The sequence below is a fragment of the Coturnix japonica genome, chromosome Z (assembly GCF_054131305.1).
Source record: "Coturnix japonica strain WE chromosome Z, WE-NBRP24, whole genome shotgun sequence".
In the NCBI taxonomy this organism is placed as follows: domain Eukaryota; kingdom Metazoa; phylum Chordata; class Aves; order Galliformes; family Phasianidae; genus Coturnix; species Coturnix japonica.
Window position 1 is genome coordinate 51,010,327 of NC_140702.1, and position 16,028 is coordinate 51,026,354.

The window sequence follows — 16,028 nt, forward strand, 5'->3', positions numbered from 1 at the left end:
TTAGAGACTTCTCCTAAGCTATTACTGCGTGGTGATTTAAATACTGAACTCTTTTTCTGTAGGGGATTTGTTCCAACTTTGTTAGTGCTAGGGAAAAAGAAAAAGAAGAAAAAGAAGTGATACAATCAGAATGTTCATCAAGTTAAGGTATTTAGATAGTCTCCTAAGTGCTTTAATTTGACAATATTGGAGTGTAGAGTCAAAAAAAACCCTCTCCTTTTCCTGTTCAAAAGCAACACAGCAAGCCTTCCTCTGGCTGTTAATTACACTGCCTTTCTTTTATCACTTTTCTAAGTAAGACAGGAAAAGACAGGTACATACTAAGGAGGTTATCTGCAACAGCTCTGTTTTTCTCAGTCTCCACATGACCACCAAAGCAGATGAAAAGCAGCCGCATGAAGCTGAAAAGCCAGATATCAAAGCATTTCTTTTACAGCTTTAAAGTAAAAGGGCCAGACAGCCTCTATTTAAAGCTCTTTGGAGTCGGTTTACTTTTAAGCGAGGTTTCTTAAGAAAATAAGATTCCTGTACACAGGAAAAACAAATCACCACTGGCATGGTCAAGCAGTGGAACAGCTTGTAAAGAGATGCTGTGCAATGTACATCCATGAAAATACACAGAAACTATCTGGACAAGGGCTGAAGCAACATTATCTAACTTGTAAATTAGACCTGCTTAGACCAAGAGGCTGGACTGGGAACCTCCAGAAATTCTGTCTGACCTACATTAACCTATGGTCCTGAGTCACTTCGTTACCTTTGAAGTAATATTCCAGTTTCAGAAAAAAAATCTACGAGGTAAGAAATCACAGACATTAAATTCTTAGAACTGGCTTCAATGGCATTACATCCTTCAGAATTATTTTCTTATTTTTCATTCCGGCTCTCCTCAGAAGTGAAGTTTGTCTCATTCTCTTTATCCACTCAGCTCAATACACAATCACAGAACCTTTTACCTTGCTGATATTCACATACGAGCAGGAAAAGGATTTTGGAAAGGAAGAGTATGCAGATGAAGCAAGCCTATACTTCAGTCAGAGCATACAAAGTTACTGGAAAATACAGCTTAGGAAGTTTTGCTGACATAACTATTTGCTTCTTTGTACAGTATGCAATTACCCAAAGCAAATCTATGGACCTTGAAAGTAGTGGGAAATATTTTTAAACGTTTTCACTATGAGGTACAAAGGAGAGAACACAGAATACATTCAAACATAATAAAAATATATATATTTTTATGTCAGGACTCAGATAATAGCCTTGCCATGAAATAACTCTGAGATGGAAAGTTATTCTGGATATTTTTTTTAACAATCCCACTGCTTCCAAAATATAAAATATAAAGAACACATAGCACACATCTATGTCTTTTACAGGAATGTAAATAAGGACACTGTCTAGTTAATGAATATTTTACTACAGAATATGTATTTTTACATATATTTCTACATTCCCAAGTTCTTCTCTTCTTCCTCGTAACTGTTACTAATGGTGATGTGCCAGTAATACCCAATCCAAAATTCAGATATGCAGAGTCAAGCTCCTCTAAGTCGTGGCATTTGTTTAAAAAAAAATAAATAAACTTTGTGTGCTCAGTCCTCATCCAGATTTTTTAATTACTAAATAATATTCATCATCTTTTCCATCTTTCTTCCAAAAATACTAAGATAATAATACCAAATCTTATCATTGAAAGTAGTTTCTGATATAATTGTTTAAGTCTGGGCAGAATCTGAAGCTCTGAATTAAAACTCTGAGGAGTTCACAGTTTAGGGTCTAATGGAAAATTCTTGCTAATATGCACATGCACTATTTACTTGTAGTCTGATGTTATATCTACATGGTATAGAAACACTTAACAGTTTGGGGATCATTCTATGGAGCACTTCTTTTGGATTTAATATTCTCCTGCTCCATCAGTTCAGTCTGCTGGGGGGTGGGGGTGGGGGGAGTTGTTTTATTGGGTGTTTTTTGTTTGTTTGGGTTGGTTGTTTTTTTGTGTTTTTGTTTGTTTGTTTTTTTGAGAGTGTGATTTTAAAAATGGCAGTAAAGACATTCAGTTTAGCTGCTCACTGCTAACATCCACACACAAGCATACAAAAATGTAGTCTAAAAAAGTATTTCTTGCAAAAGATTCTCAGCTCCAGAGCATCTTTTGCACTGCAGCTGAAGGCCTTGCAATTGCTGTAACAGTGGTTTTACAGTGTGAATACAACTTCAGTTCATAGTGTCTGACACTAATTCAGACACTTCACCTCCCATACACTTGTTACTGTTTCCCACAGCGGACCTGACTCATTTCAGTCCAAAGTGACATTGGCCACTCAGGGTTTAAGATAACCACTCTGACTTTGCACGGCAGTTGTACAGGGCTCTTGGTCACGACTCTGTGGTGTAATCAAAGGTGGTACGGGCAGAAATGCTACCTGAAATGCAGTAAGCACTGCTGAATATTGCTAATACTGCCAACAGGGTTTAATGTGCAACCAACGTAAAAACATAACACTGAAAACACATATTTAAAAGCTCAGTGAACTCCCCAAAGATCTCAGCATCTTCAGTAACATTTCCATTCCTCTCTCTAAATTAGATTGTATTACATTATTCCACAACGTTGTCATATCATATTTCTCTACCTAAATCCACAAAGCGTTTGTCTTTGCTCTTACTCAGTAGGAACATGTAACTGAACACTTCAAATGACATTGAGTTATTTTGTTAACTACATGAAAATAACAGGATTCAAGAGAGGAGAACATACAGAGCTATGAAAAACTTCAGGATCTCTTTTAGATCAATCCAGTCCATCAGCTGAGCCATCACTTTTCCCCACTATGGTTTCCTTTGCTCATCTAGATTTAATCTGTTTCCCCTACTTTCTTTTTTCCTTGAGAATTTGCTCTTCATCTCCTGTCTTTATTATTAGGTTTGTTTGGTTATTTTTAACAGTTAAAAACAGAAATCTTACTCTTTAATTCTCTGGCAATGGGGAGACTTTCAGCTGCTTCTCTTTCAGCGCACGGAAATGTTTTCACATTTTCTGTTTGTGACAACAACAGAGTCCACAATTAGTACTATTGCTTTAGCATATTTGGATTTCCACTAGCTCACATTATCTGCAAACTTAATATGCACACACAATTAAAAGCTGTGCAGATGACTAAGTTTCCAAAAGAATAAGGAAAAAAGTATGAAATCAACTTATTAAAACTTCACTCTCTCTATATTAAATATTTTTAAACAAAATTTTACATAGACTTTTTTAAATAGCAGCCAAGTCATCAGTAATTATCTCCTTGATGCAACTGCTTTCTGAAAGAAATGTATTTCTTGGAAGACCACTTGTAATTTATGTCACTATTTACATTTCTGTTCAGGGAGCTGATACATGCATGTAGTCCAAAATAAATCAGAAAGCAATATATGAATTTTGGAATTTACGCTCTTGAAAAATTACTTTCTGATGTTTCAGTCATGGTGAATATTAGACTTCATATCATACATACCTGCAAGCTCTCTCTGTTGTGATGGTATTTCGAGGTCGTTAGAAACAGGTGCATCTTCAACAAGTAGCTTTGACAATTGTGTCCCACGATAAGCAACCTACAAACAAGATCAAAATGCATAACTGCATTTAATTGCTTTGTCTGTTGTTTGTTTGCTTTTTTTTCCCACTGATAAGTGAAAAACTTTCACTTTTCAAAATTCAGTTTAGGCACTTAATAGTCTGCATCTACCAATATCAAACAAAAATTCTGCTTATTGAAATTCTTATTGAAAAACGTTATTTATCTACTAAGATGTCTAAACCATAACACTATTTTTGCAACATTTGTCCCCAACATTTTGGCATTTCAATAAGATTGCTCCTTTTTATTCTCTTATTCATTCTCTTTTCTTCGTGGTGATGGTGACAGAGCACCAGAACAGACTGCCTTAGAGAGGCTGTGGTGTCTCCTTCTCTGGAGATATTCAAGACACCTATTCATGCAGCCTGCTGTACAGAGCCTGTTCTGGCAAGGGGGTTGGACTTGAAGACCTCTAGAGGCCCCTTCCGACCCGTGCAGTTCTGTAATTCTGTGACTAACTACCTTTCAGCTTTTTTAGCCCATATCCCAGTCATTTTTAAAACTATTCTTTCCAAACACTGACACCTTATAGACTAAGCATTCCACAACCTCTGAACACCTGTGTCTAGCTCAGCACTGCATAGCTACTCCTCTTTTGGAGTTACACACTTCAGTTCACAGCCCTTTGTTAGCAGATTTAGGCTTGCACCCTGTTTTTATAACTAAGAAATGGAGATAAAAAAACAGTGAAGATACTTCCTCACTGCACGTCACTTTATAAATTACAGATTTGTTACATTTGTTATTTCAATTTATTAATATTATTTCTGAGAGTAAAAATCAAGCATACCTTGTTCCATGCATACTTCCATGTCACATAAATATCACTTCCTAGTAGGTCTTTAACCCACTGAACTGGATTCTGAAATATTTTGTTCTCACTTGTTTTGATCTGGCCATTTGTTAAGAGCGTGGCTTTGCAAGTGAATCCCTAAAAAAGAAAAATTAAGAAATAATTTTCAGCTCATAAATTAAAAAAACTGAATTAAAATCCTTAAAGCATGGAAAAAACATTGGACCATATAGCTGAAGAGTTGCAGCTGATTCTTTTTTTTCCTCAATAAATAAATATTCTTATGGTTTACATTTTTTTAAAGTAAGTTATAGTTTTGTTATACACGATACTGGGTAATATTGCTTAGTATGTTAATCAGAATAAGGGAATGATCCATCAAAAATATTCAGCCACCTTCCACCATAACAAATGGTTTGACTCCTTAAGAACTGAAACCAGGCTATTTAACTCAAACATTTTGATGAACATTAAATCTAATTCACAGTTACATAGCATGGGTCCATAGTGCTCAAAAACCACATACTGTCTGCCCAAAGCTAGTTTAACTAAGTATTATGCACTAGCTGTATGTTTTTTCTAAGAATATATAACTACATGAATCATTTCTTTGCAATGCAACAGACACTGACCTCTAAATTTCAATCTCTACAGCACTCGGTTTTCTAAGACACAAATAAGTGCTATTTTCATTCTACTAAAATCACTGACTTCTCAAAAGCCACAACACCAACATTTCAATACAGGGTAATCATTCCATAGGATGCACATGTAATAAGTTGCAATGACAGATAACAATCTTCAGAGATAACAGCATGTCAAATTCTTTATCCTTCAATTTCATCAGCTTAGGGTTTGGAGGAAAATTACACGCCCTCCAACGAAACAAAGAGTGTGCATAGATCTATGACATAATCCAGTGTAGAGGTTTGTAACTTTCTTAACACTGTCTTATGTTACAAAACAAAGCAACAAACCAGATGCTCTCAGCAGAAAAGTATACCTGAGCAGATTGTAGTTGCAGAGAGAGAGGTCTTTTCTGCAATAACTAACTATATCTGGCTAGCTGAAAACAGCCTTTCACATTCTAATGAATAGGTTGCTCTGGAAATTATCTAGCTCACAGATAGGAATTCAGCCAATAATTCCACCATTTACTCAATACTAAGTCAGTTCCTTAGCAGCTGTCTTAAAAATCTACTTTGTACTTGGAAACATGGGGGCATGTTTCTGTATTCAACAGAGGCTGATTTTACTTTATTTTTTTGCAGACATGGTTTATATCAGACCCCAGAACCATTTAGTGAGAAACCTGGCATACGCTCACATCTACCACGACATAGAGGAAACCCTTGATAGCTGCTTCAAAGAACTACATTAAGTCATGAAAACCTTAATATACTCCTCCTTTAAATTTGAAAAACTGCCAATACACAGCCAACAATTCTACTCTAGCTTTAGCAACAGGAAACACTAAGAAACTGACAATGCAATCATGGGCTAACCAGAAGATATTATCCATAGAATTTTCCTTTAAAATTCATAAGAGATTACTTGTAAATAACACATAAAATTCTTCACTACTAAATGCTGATGATACAGACTGCTGTTTCCCCATTGTAATGTTGCCTCCCCTTCCTCCCCCCCCCAATTATTCACTAGTATTAGCATTATTATAACTTAACAATTACCATCAGTGTGAATTCCAAAACATTTTCTCCTGGCTTAATCCTTCCCAACTCGAGAAGATCTATCAGCTGTAGCTTTTTTTTTCTTTTTCTCGCACACTTCCTTCGTTTTTGCTCACATTCCTTGTAAACATAGCTCTGGAAAGTCTTCTCACTAAGGTTTACTGGATAATCTGTGTTTGATGTAAAATTTGCAGCTATTGATTCTGCATCACATGAGTTCCCACAACTCTGAAAGAACACTGGATGCAGGTTAGGAAAGTTATCTGTGGATGCTGATGCCATTACTTGCTGGTGCTGCTGGAAAGCTTCTTTCTTATTTATGTATCTGTGTATACCCTCATCTGCAAGAACCTGCTGACAGTCACCACCTGGCTGACAAACACTGTTACTGGTAACAGTGCTTTGGGCTTCTGGACTATTTAATGTGTTGGTCACTGAAATGAGATCTAATGACTTGTTTCCTTGCTCTCCAACTGCTATATGATCGATGTCTTTTTGCTGCAAACACCTGTTTTTAGCAGTGGAAGCAGCAGGTTTTGAAGGCAATAGCAATAGCTCCATAGCATTTGTCAACTTTGACAAGTCATAGAAGTAATATTTTCTTTTCGGGTTTTCAGATGCTGAAGTACTATCAGAAATCACTTTGCTTCTTACTGCTTCTTTGTTAGCTTCTGTCTCAGCCAAGCGGTTGTTTGGATACTGGTTGCATTCCTGAGCTGAAAATCTATTTTCTGAAGAGAGATGTGCTTTTACTCTGTTTTCATGAGGTATGCTGGCATCAAGCCCCATAGCAAATGTAACTACATCGAGATTCACAATTTGCTTCTCTGAATCTGATGCTCTGAACACTTGGTTTGTTTTTCTGTAATTTTCTATTTTCTGGAGTAATTTCTTCTGGTTTTGGACAAGAGTCAACAAATTCTCTTGCCTAGAAGAGAGGTTAGCCACTTGTTCTTGCTGAGCTCCTTCGTTAAAAGATTCTGTTGAAGCCCTACAGAAATTTTAAAGGAAATAAGAAAGACTGCAGATTTACTGTGAACACAAAACAGAAGCAGTTTATCTCACTGAAAACAGGGATATGTTTCAAAGGACTTCATCAGCCTCTAAAATCTGAACAATGCTTTTTTTTATCATATCTAAAGTTGGTAATATATTAAGTTTATCGTTCGAATGCAAGGCTTTATGCACAACAAACTGCAGAATCCTGTCTATAAGTAAGATGCAACACATAGGAACTGCAGCAAAAACTTTATACCACTTCTAACCCATCAGGTTTGCATTATCACCAGTCAGTCTTTTATCACTGCAAATCCCAATAGTTCATTGAATTCAGTGCCACTGCCACTGAAATTTGGAGTTTTTTTTTAATATGAGCTAAGAATAAATTCTTGAAGTTATTGCCACATATTTTTTTATGGCCTTTCACCATTTCAAAATGCTTAGGGAAAATCAAAACTGTAATAATACTACCATAACTATTCTGACAAGGGAGCAGAGCAGTTCAGAATGTTATACACTAGCCTAGGAATCTTTCTTTTCACCAGGCCCAGCAGCTCTTGGTTGAGTTGGTTTCCTTTTAGGACTTCTTTCCAGGGCTTTCACCTCCTGCTGAAATCTGAATTATTTATTTTCACTGTTTTGGCATGAAAACGACCAGTATGACCCCATACTCTTTTCTCCTAGTCCAACCTCACGGGGCAATTGATTGCATCACTGCTCTGACATCCTACTGGAAAGACAGACGAGTACCACAAAGTGTGACAAAAAGGACAGAAACAAGGTTTGCTTTAAACTTCATCCATAGCACAGATGCCATACAAGTAACATTATCCTACACTGAGAAAAGACGATCAAGAGGGAGGTGCAGTAAGACTATTTGGCATAGAACAAGGAAAACTAGATTACAGTGTGACTGTATTAATGTCCAATACTGTGACAGTGCTTGCAATCTTGTTTAGAATCCATGATATGATCAACATCATCAGCTTATTATCAATCAGTAATATTCCTGAGCCTCCACAACCACGGAACCGTGGAGATTACTATGATAACACAGATATTTTTCTAGTAATTTTTCTTCGGTGTACAGGTTTATTGCTGTATAAATACAGAAGTTGTTGAAAATAAAGAGAAAGTATGAGGCAAAAATAGCATGACTAGAGTGGCAAGGGCAAAGCAACATACAAATAAGATGCTTTTTTTCTCCTAATTTTTCTTAGGTGAGAAAACATTTTAGTATCTTCAAAGGAATATACAGAAATTGAGAAGTAACATACCTTCCTGTGCCAACTAAGTGAGCAACAGAAAGATAAAAAACATGATGATGCTTCCTTCTGTACATTCATGCCTTGAATGGCAAAATTTTAAGTTACTTTGTTAAAAACAAACTTTACACCACATAAATCATTAAAAGGAAATATGATTTGGAGTTTAATTCATTACACATGATGGACAACTACTGCATTAGGGGTAGGGTATCTGCAATACCCAGAAATATTTATCAGTTTTCTCGAGAACACCTTATATATCAATATTATAAGGCAGATTAAGCTTGTGAAAAAATAAATTGTTTTGTCTTTGTTTTTTAATTCAGTCAATAGCTTGTTCATAAGAATAGTTTGGAACCCTGAATTCTCTTGTCATAAACCTTCTTATTTTCTAGTAATTCATGTAACTTGCAGAATTCTCCTCCTACTGCAGGTAACAGTAATAACTAATATGGGACTGCAGCAAAGGCTGAATGAAAAGAGTTTGTTCTGCTTTCCCAGCACTGTTACTAATCTTCTAATTATCTCTGTCAGTACTACTTTAAAAAATCCTATAAATATAAACCTTGTATTCTACATACCTGTATTTTTTAGCAAGGGCATCCCTGTCTGCTTTCTGTTCTGCAAACACTTTATTCAGAGTACCTTCTATCTGAGACAGGCCTTGGGTAAACACATCTGTTCATTATTTTGATGCAATCAGAATGATGGTAGTGATGGTTAATAGAAAATAAATATAGCAATAGCACATTCATATAGCAAAAGCCACAGCCAAAGTGATAATAAAAATATTGTTACAGCTTTATACTGTCATGCACATTAGAAGTTATTTACAGAGTACTTTTAAAGAAATTCTTCTCAGAAAGAACTAAGAACAGGTTTAATTTAAAATTAAATAGTCCAAGTATCAGAAAAGTTTGAAGTGTCAGTGCCCAGTGCCCAGGAAGTTATAAAGGGAACAAAGTAGATTAAAAGAACAGTCCCGTGGCTGAGAAGCACTGAAATCTTTTTGAAGTTCTTTATGTTGAATAACATAATAATTATATCATAGAATCAGAGAATCATAAAAGGGCCTAGGTTAAAAAGGACCATAATGAACATCTAGTTTCAACCCCCCTGCTATGTGAAGCAATCTGCAGAAGTTATACAAGCTTAAGAAGGTTGCTAAAACCTTTATGTCTGAAGTATAAAATGATTTGATCATGGTATCTGCTCCTAGTTAAAAATATGCAAAAAGCATAAGTGCTTTATTCTTACATATCTTCAAATACATACTACAGAATAAGATTAGATACCACAAATTCTTATTTGCTATATTCTTCTCTAATGGGAGAAGCAGTTAGAAATTCTTCTCTGGATGCTCTCTTTTCTTAGACTTATAAGAGAGAGTTCATAAGTCACAGTTAGCAGATACCACTGGAATAATACATGAAACTTACAATCTCTGAAAGTATAAAACAGGAAAGATGAGATTTTATTATGGAAAACGAGTAACTATATGACCAAAAAAAATGTATTTATGTTTCAAATAACCTATTTCATAGTACATACCAGCATTTACTTATTAAATTATAAAGATATTAAAATACTACTCTAATTTATCACAGTCACAGAATTATTTCTGCTGGAAGAGACCTTAAAGACAGCCCTACTCCAACCCCCATGGCAGGGCTCCCATCCAGGTTGTTGGGTTGCTCCCTGTCCAACCTGGCACTGAATGCCTCCATAGATGGGGCATCCACATTCTATCTGGGCAGCCTGTGCCAGTACCCCACCACCCTGAGTGGGTTTAACGTAATTTAACAAAGAATTTCAGAGTAGACTGTATTGCATAAAACCACCTAATTCCCTACCATTTGCCAATATACTGACATATTCTTGTTCAGTATTCAGTAGTAATCACTTCATTTAACAAGTAGCTAGATGATTAATACTTTAGTCAGAAGTGGTAACAGATCACCATATCCATCTCCTTTATATCCCAAAACAAGAAGTCTGGTACTTCTTATTTTCCTCATTCATGAAATCGTACAGATCTGTTTTACCTTATTATGCATGAAGCTTTATCATGCATACAGGATTCTGCCTAGCATATGTCTGTTTGGCAAATACTTTTCAAGCAAATATAATTTTAGTTAACAGTTCAAACTTGACTTAGAAGCTGTAAGTCTGTATAATTCCATATTTCACATTTCTTTTTGAAGGAATAAACTGATCCCCTTAAATATAATTTGAAAGCTTCACGCTATTTTCAGGGAAAGAAAAGAAAGAAACTTTCCTTGCTGTTCTTTAGCAAAACTCTTTCATGGGCATGAGCTGCTCAGAAATACACACAGCTCTGCCTAGATAGCAGAGGCAGTCTGGGAGAGAGACACTGATCAAAGGCCTTCTTGCAGCAAGCTCTGCCACTTCAGCAGTCACGGTCTCATGATCTGGGAAGTCAGTGTCACTTAGTAGTCTCTTGAGATTAATCTGAACTGAGATTCAATAGGCCAAGTCAAATTACACAACCAGGCATCAGCATTTCTGAAACTGCCCATCATCAACAACACCTACTGTAAGATTTCTCTTTTCCCCCTCATAAATTATTTTAGACTCCTGAAAATGCAGCTGCAATAGAATAAAAACGATATAATCACTACTTTTACATACGAACAACTGCTCATGCTCATGGGGGAGCTCTAGAAGAATGCCACGTACTCATCTGCCAACCCTGTGTGTTTTTTGTTTGATGATCCTTTTTTTATACTATTAGGTTAATTTGAAACATAAAATATTTCTGTGCCACCAAGTGGCATGCTTTCAGTTTTTCATTCTTACATAAACTAGAAGTATTCTAGGAAGTACAGCTATCTGGGAACTGCTATTAAAATCTTACTCTCAAGTTGTACTTTCTAGAAGAGTCATCCAAACAGCTTACTTGCAATACACTTTCTAAAATGATGATATTCTATTTTTACAAAAAGATAACTGAAAAAAACATTGAAATTACATCTACCTGCATCTTCAGAAGTTCTCAGTTCAAGTAGAAACAGTTCTTTTTGCTTCTTCTCAACATCTTGTATGGCAGCAGCAGTGTTCTATTAACAAATACATTAAAGTGGGTAGAATCAAATGCACTGCATAACACACTGATGATGATGTATGGCCTGCAGGATAAGTATTGGCGGACTCAAATCATTCCAGAGATGGAGCAGCTACTGTGTGTAGGCCATGGGGGCACTGGTATGATTAAAATAATGTGGAGGCTGTGCTGTGTAAGGGGATATCACAACCTGGGTTTGCCTAGTCATTTAAACTAGCCTATTTTAGAGTCCCACCTCTGAGCTCAGCACAGCAATCAGATAGCAAGTCTCACCATGACAGTAACACCAAGACAACTTAAACAAAGCCTGTAAGCATCAGTAAGAACTTTCCTAACATACAAATTATGCAAAAATCTTTGCAGGCGTTTTAAACTCAGATTAAATTATTTTGAAATGTCTTCATAATGAAGAAAAAGCATTAAACTTTCAAGGGGATATTTTGGAAACCTGGTGAAAAGCCCAGGTCTCCTGACCTTTTCCTATTCATATAAGCAATAAAAAATATGTATGTGTTGCCTGTTATTTGCACAAGATGTATAAGCACACAGGAGTCACAAACAGAGGAAAGTGATAATCCACAGTTTAATGACAGTTTTATGCTATTCAGCCAGTAAACAAACCAGTAAACAACGCTGTGCAGTAGCACACTACAGAGAAATACAACAAAACTCTTCTATTATCCATACTCACCACACTGTATTTCTCACTTTGTGGCTCCAAAGACATGTCACCATTTTCACAGAACCTAAGACTCTTTTGCCTCCTTGACCTACAGTGGTTCCACTCTGCAACTAACAAAAATAAATATAATAAATATAATTTTAAATGAAATTGCAGAACCACAGTGCATTAGTCAAACTAATACAGGTTACAGAAATAAAATGGCAAACCAGACTACAATAAAAACATATGCAAATGAGGTCACATTAAAGAAATAGTCTTAAAAGTTACAATTATAGACTAACAAAAATTTGAATGATGTTGTTATTCCACACATTTTCAGGAAAAAAAACCAAAAACCCCATGTATCCTATTTTCCAAAATATAAAAATAATAGTCAATTGATAATATATATAATATATATAATAATATAATTAAAAATATCTGTGCAAGACAATATGCAGCTACATACATTGCATTCTGATGTGTAGCAATGCATTGAGATTACAGTGTAATCTTACTATTTGTATTATGTAACCAACATACCTGTAACATCACCAGTTTCAACAGGAAGAACGTATTGAACAGAACAATAAGACATAAGCAGTTCTTTCATTTTATCATCATAAGCTTCATCCAAAGCACTTTTCCCAGAATCGTTCCTCTCACAGGGATTTGCTCCATGTTGTAGCAGAATCCTGGCTGCCTGTTACATTGTGTTGTTTGTACTGTGGTTATTCTTGATGTGGACATATGATACAACTTATAAATGATACATATTATTTATCATAAACCACAAATAACAAAGGAGGGACAGAACCTTCTCTACTGGTTTCCTCTACAAACACTGAATAATATTTTATTTTTTCAGGAGTCCTATTGACTGTAAGGTACTGATACAGTGAAATCACCTCTTTCATTTTATCTTGCCCCACAGAAATGACAAATGGGATGTCTCACGGATAAAACAAATGAGATGAAAAATCAGCTCTTTTGGTAGGAATAGAGGGCTAAGTTAGTGTCAACCTGTAATCATCTGCTTACGCTCAGTTCCCTGGGATGCACTGTGCCAAAACACTTTACTTATTTGTCCATTCAAATAAAATGCAGACATTTGGCAGTCTCCTGGAGGAGTGTGATTATTTTACCAATTCTGCATGATCTAAAGCATATTTAATAACTAAATTTTTTTCCATACACATTACAAACCCCTTGTCTATGGTGCTGGTAATTCATAGTGACTTAGGACTTTACAGCGTGGGGGAATCCAAACGGTCCAATTTGCACATCTACCTATACCATTCCATGCTGGAGCTGCATTAAACCTCTACTCCCCCTCATGAGCACCCCGGTCTACTCCTTCCCTTACCTTGACACAGTTCTAAAACAGGTTCAGCGGGCTCTACTAGAGAAAACCTTGTTTTCAGAGGACTATTTCTCCACTTGTTCACTGTGTGTTGTTCACAGGTATAAAACACCTGTTTTACTGGTTTATTGGCAAATTTAGAATGCTCAGTGTTTCACTATTACTTTTTAAAAGTCCAATATGTGGGAAAGAAACACAGCTTGCCACTGAACTTTTCTGATCTGTACACTGGACTGAAAATGTCAATTAACTCTAAACAGTCTCAACTGTCACTACTGAGAAACAATTCTTCTAATTATCACTGGCTCAGAGAATGTTGACTTACTTCCTGAATGCAAATACACACTGGAGTTGTACTAGGAACTTTAGAATTGTCATATTTAAACCACACTTTTACTTTGCTGGCCCAATACCAGAAATTAGACTCATGTAATATAATTCACAAGAAAAGCATACCTCCAAAGAATTGATATAAACAGCATCATGTATTGGCAAAATACCATTCAGACCTCTGATGTTAACATCAGCACCAGCTTTCAGTAATTCTGAGATGACATCAGTAAATCCACGTGCAGAAGCTTCATGAATTGCCGTCCAACCTAAGCAGGATGACATGTACAACATGCATCTGATCTTGAAACATCCACAGCAACCACTAACTAGCATCTATACATTTTGGTGTGCATTCTGTAAAATAAACATTGGACTTCTAGTGCTTAAGACTAATCTTAAACATAATCATCTTGAATTACTACAGTAAATTATTTCCAGTGTCCTTCAGCTTACTTCAGCGAAAAATATACCCAATATCAACCAGAAAGATATATTCTATTTTTCTATCAAACTACTAAACGTAATATGAGAAACAAGCAAACCAACAATTAAAAATAGAGTAGAAAGAATTTAAGCAAATGATTTTTAGACTTGGTCCCAAGGAAATAAGATACATGTGACTGTTTTACATGCAGAGATGTATTTTAATGTGCATATGCATCAGCTCCCTCTGATCTTTCATGGGCACTGGTCATTCAACAAAATTTAATAGAGGCTGTAAGATCTCACATATCACAATTTTTGTATACTTCCTGCTGGTCTGCTCATCAGTAGAGGAAAACGACCTGATTCATGTCCCTGCTGAGGGAAGGGTTGCAGTGCTCCATGCTGAGATACAAGTCTAGAGGTTCAAAAACTGCTTGTACTAATTAAATGACTTCCTCCTCTCTTCTCCCAGCTAAGAAGTTTGGAATCAAATCCTAAATTGATATATGTATGAAAAATTTCTCTCACCAATAACCTCACACATGAGGAGAGAAAAAAATTAATGTAAAGCTGTCATAGAGACAAAAGTGTATGACTCTGTTCCACAGTTTATCACACACCCCATCACTATAAGGGTTTCATATCAATGCTTGAATGTAATGAATGTGTGCATACATGTATGCCTTTACAAGCACGTATGCAGTTACAAAAGCATTCTTGCTGTATTGAGCACCAGAGTGTATTTCCAATAATTCCTATGTGTTATTTAAAATTGTTATAGAAATATTTAAACAAAATATAAGAAAACAAAACAAAACAAAAAAAAAGCAGCTGTATTTATTTAACAAGTATGTAACGATGACAAAGAGAAGCTATTTTCTACAGCATTACTGTTGAACAGTTTGAATAGTCACAAAAATAAATCAAGATTCCAAAACTATATTAAGATTATACAAACTACATTAAGGCCGTATGCACTGTAAATTACACTAAATTACATCTAAAACAAATCCCTCAGAAAACAATCCTCAAACCTGCATTGTCCTGCTCATTTACAGGAATTCCAGATGATATCAGACTTTTCACCAAAGATAAATTTCCTCTCCTAGCAGCAATATGCAGCTTCGTTTCTCCTGTTGCACTCTTCTTCTTTGTCTTCTTTGTCTCACCTGTCATAATACATGTAACATAAAGTCTTCCTTTATTTCACATTACACACATTGTTTTACATTATATACATGTAAAAACATATCTTCATTTCTTGTAGATAAATATTCTAAAACACAAATTGTATGCTCATTAGCAACAACAGCAGCAACAACAAAAGCTGCCTTTTAAACAAGGAACTAAGCATTGTAACTAATTAGAATTAGTGTAAACTTGTGCAATACCACGGCCTTGATTATTCAGTAATACTGAATACATCAAAAGTTTAGCGAATAACCTCAAAACAGTGTGGATAGCAAACTCTGTGCCAGAACATTTACAGTTCAGATATAGATGACTCTAAGAAGAGTACAATGGATTATTGATATGACAAGTAGAAATGGTTTTAAACTAAAAGAGGGGAGACTGAGGTTAAATGTTAGGCAGAAATTCTTTATTCAGAGGGTTGTGAGGGACAGGAACAGGTTGCTGAGAGATGCTATGGATGCCAGCCTACCCTTGGAGTTGTTCAAGGCCATGTTGGATGGGCCCCCTGGGCTGCCTGATCTAGTGGCTGGCAACCCTGCCCATGGCAGGAGGGCTGGAACTGGATGGTTTTTACAGCCCCTTA

The 16,028-nt window shown here is 35.9% G+C and overlaps 1 protein-coding gene across 17 annotated transcripts in view; it reads right to left on the reverse strand.

Moving 5' to 3' along the window:
* Positions 1-16,028, reverse strand: part of ANKRD31 (ankyrin repeat domain 31) — a 43,781-nt gene that overhangs the window by 6,848 nt on the left and 20,905 nt on the right. For all 17 annotated transcript variants that reach the window (XM_085528155.1, XM_085528158.1, XM_085528153.1 and 14 more), the window contains 10 exons: positions 15,286-15,420; positions 13,949-14,091; positions 12,673-12,832; positions 12,157-12,257; positions 11,379-11,460; positions 8,962-9,058; positions 6,114-7,104; positions 4,420-4,560; positions 3,507-3,603; positions 2,969-3,040 (listed from right to left, as the gene is read on the reverse strand). In XM_085528155.1, coding sequence (XP_085384281.1) covers positions 2,969-3,040; positions 3,507-3,603; positions 4,420-4,560; positions 6,114-7,104; positions 8,962-9,058; positions 11,379-11,460; positions 12,157-12,257; positions 12,673-12,832; positions 13,949-14,091; positions 15,286-15,420 — 2,019 coding nt within the window. The remainder of the gene's footprint in view (positions 1-2,968; positions 3,041-3,506; positions 3,604-4,419; positions 4,561-6,113; positions 7,105-8,961; positions 9,059-11,378; positions 11,461-12,156; positions 12,258-12,672; positions 12,833-13,948; positions 14,092-15,285; positions 15,421-16,028) is intronic.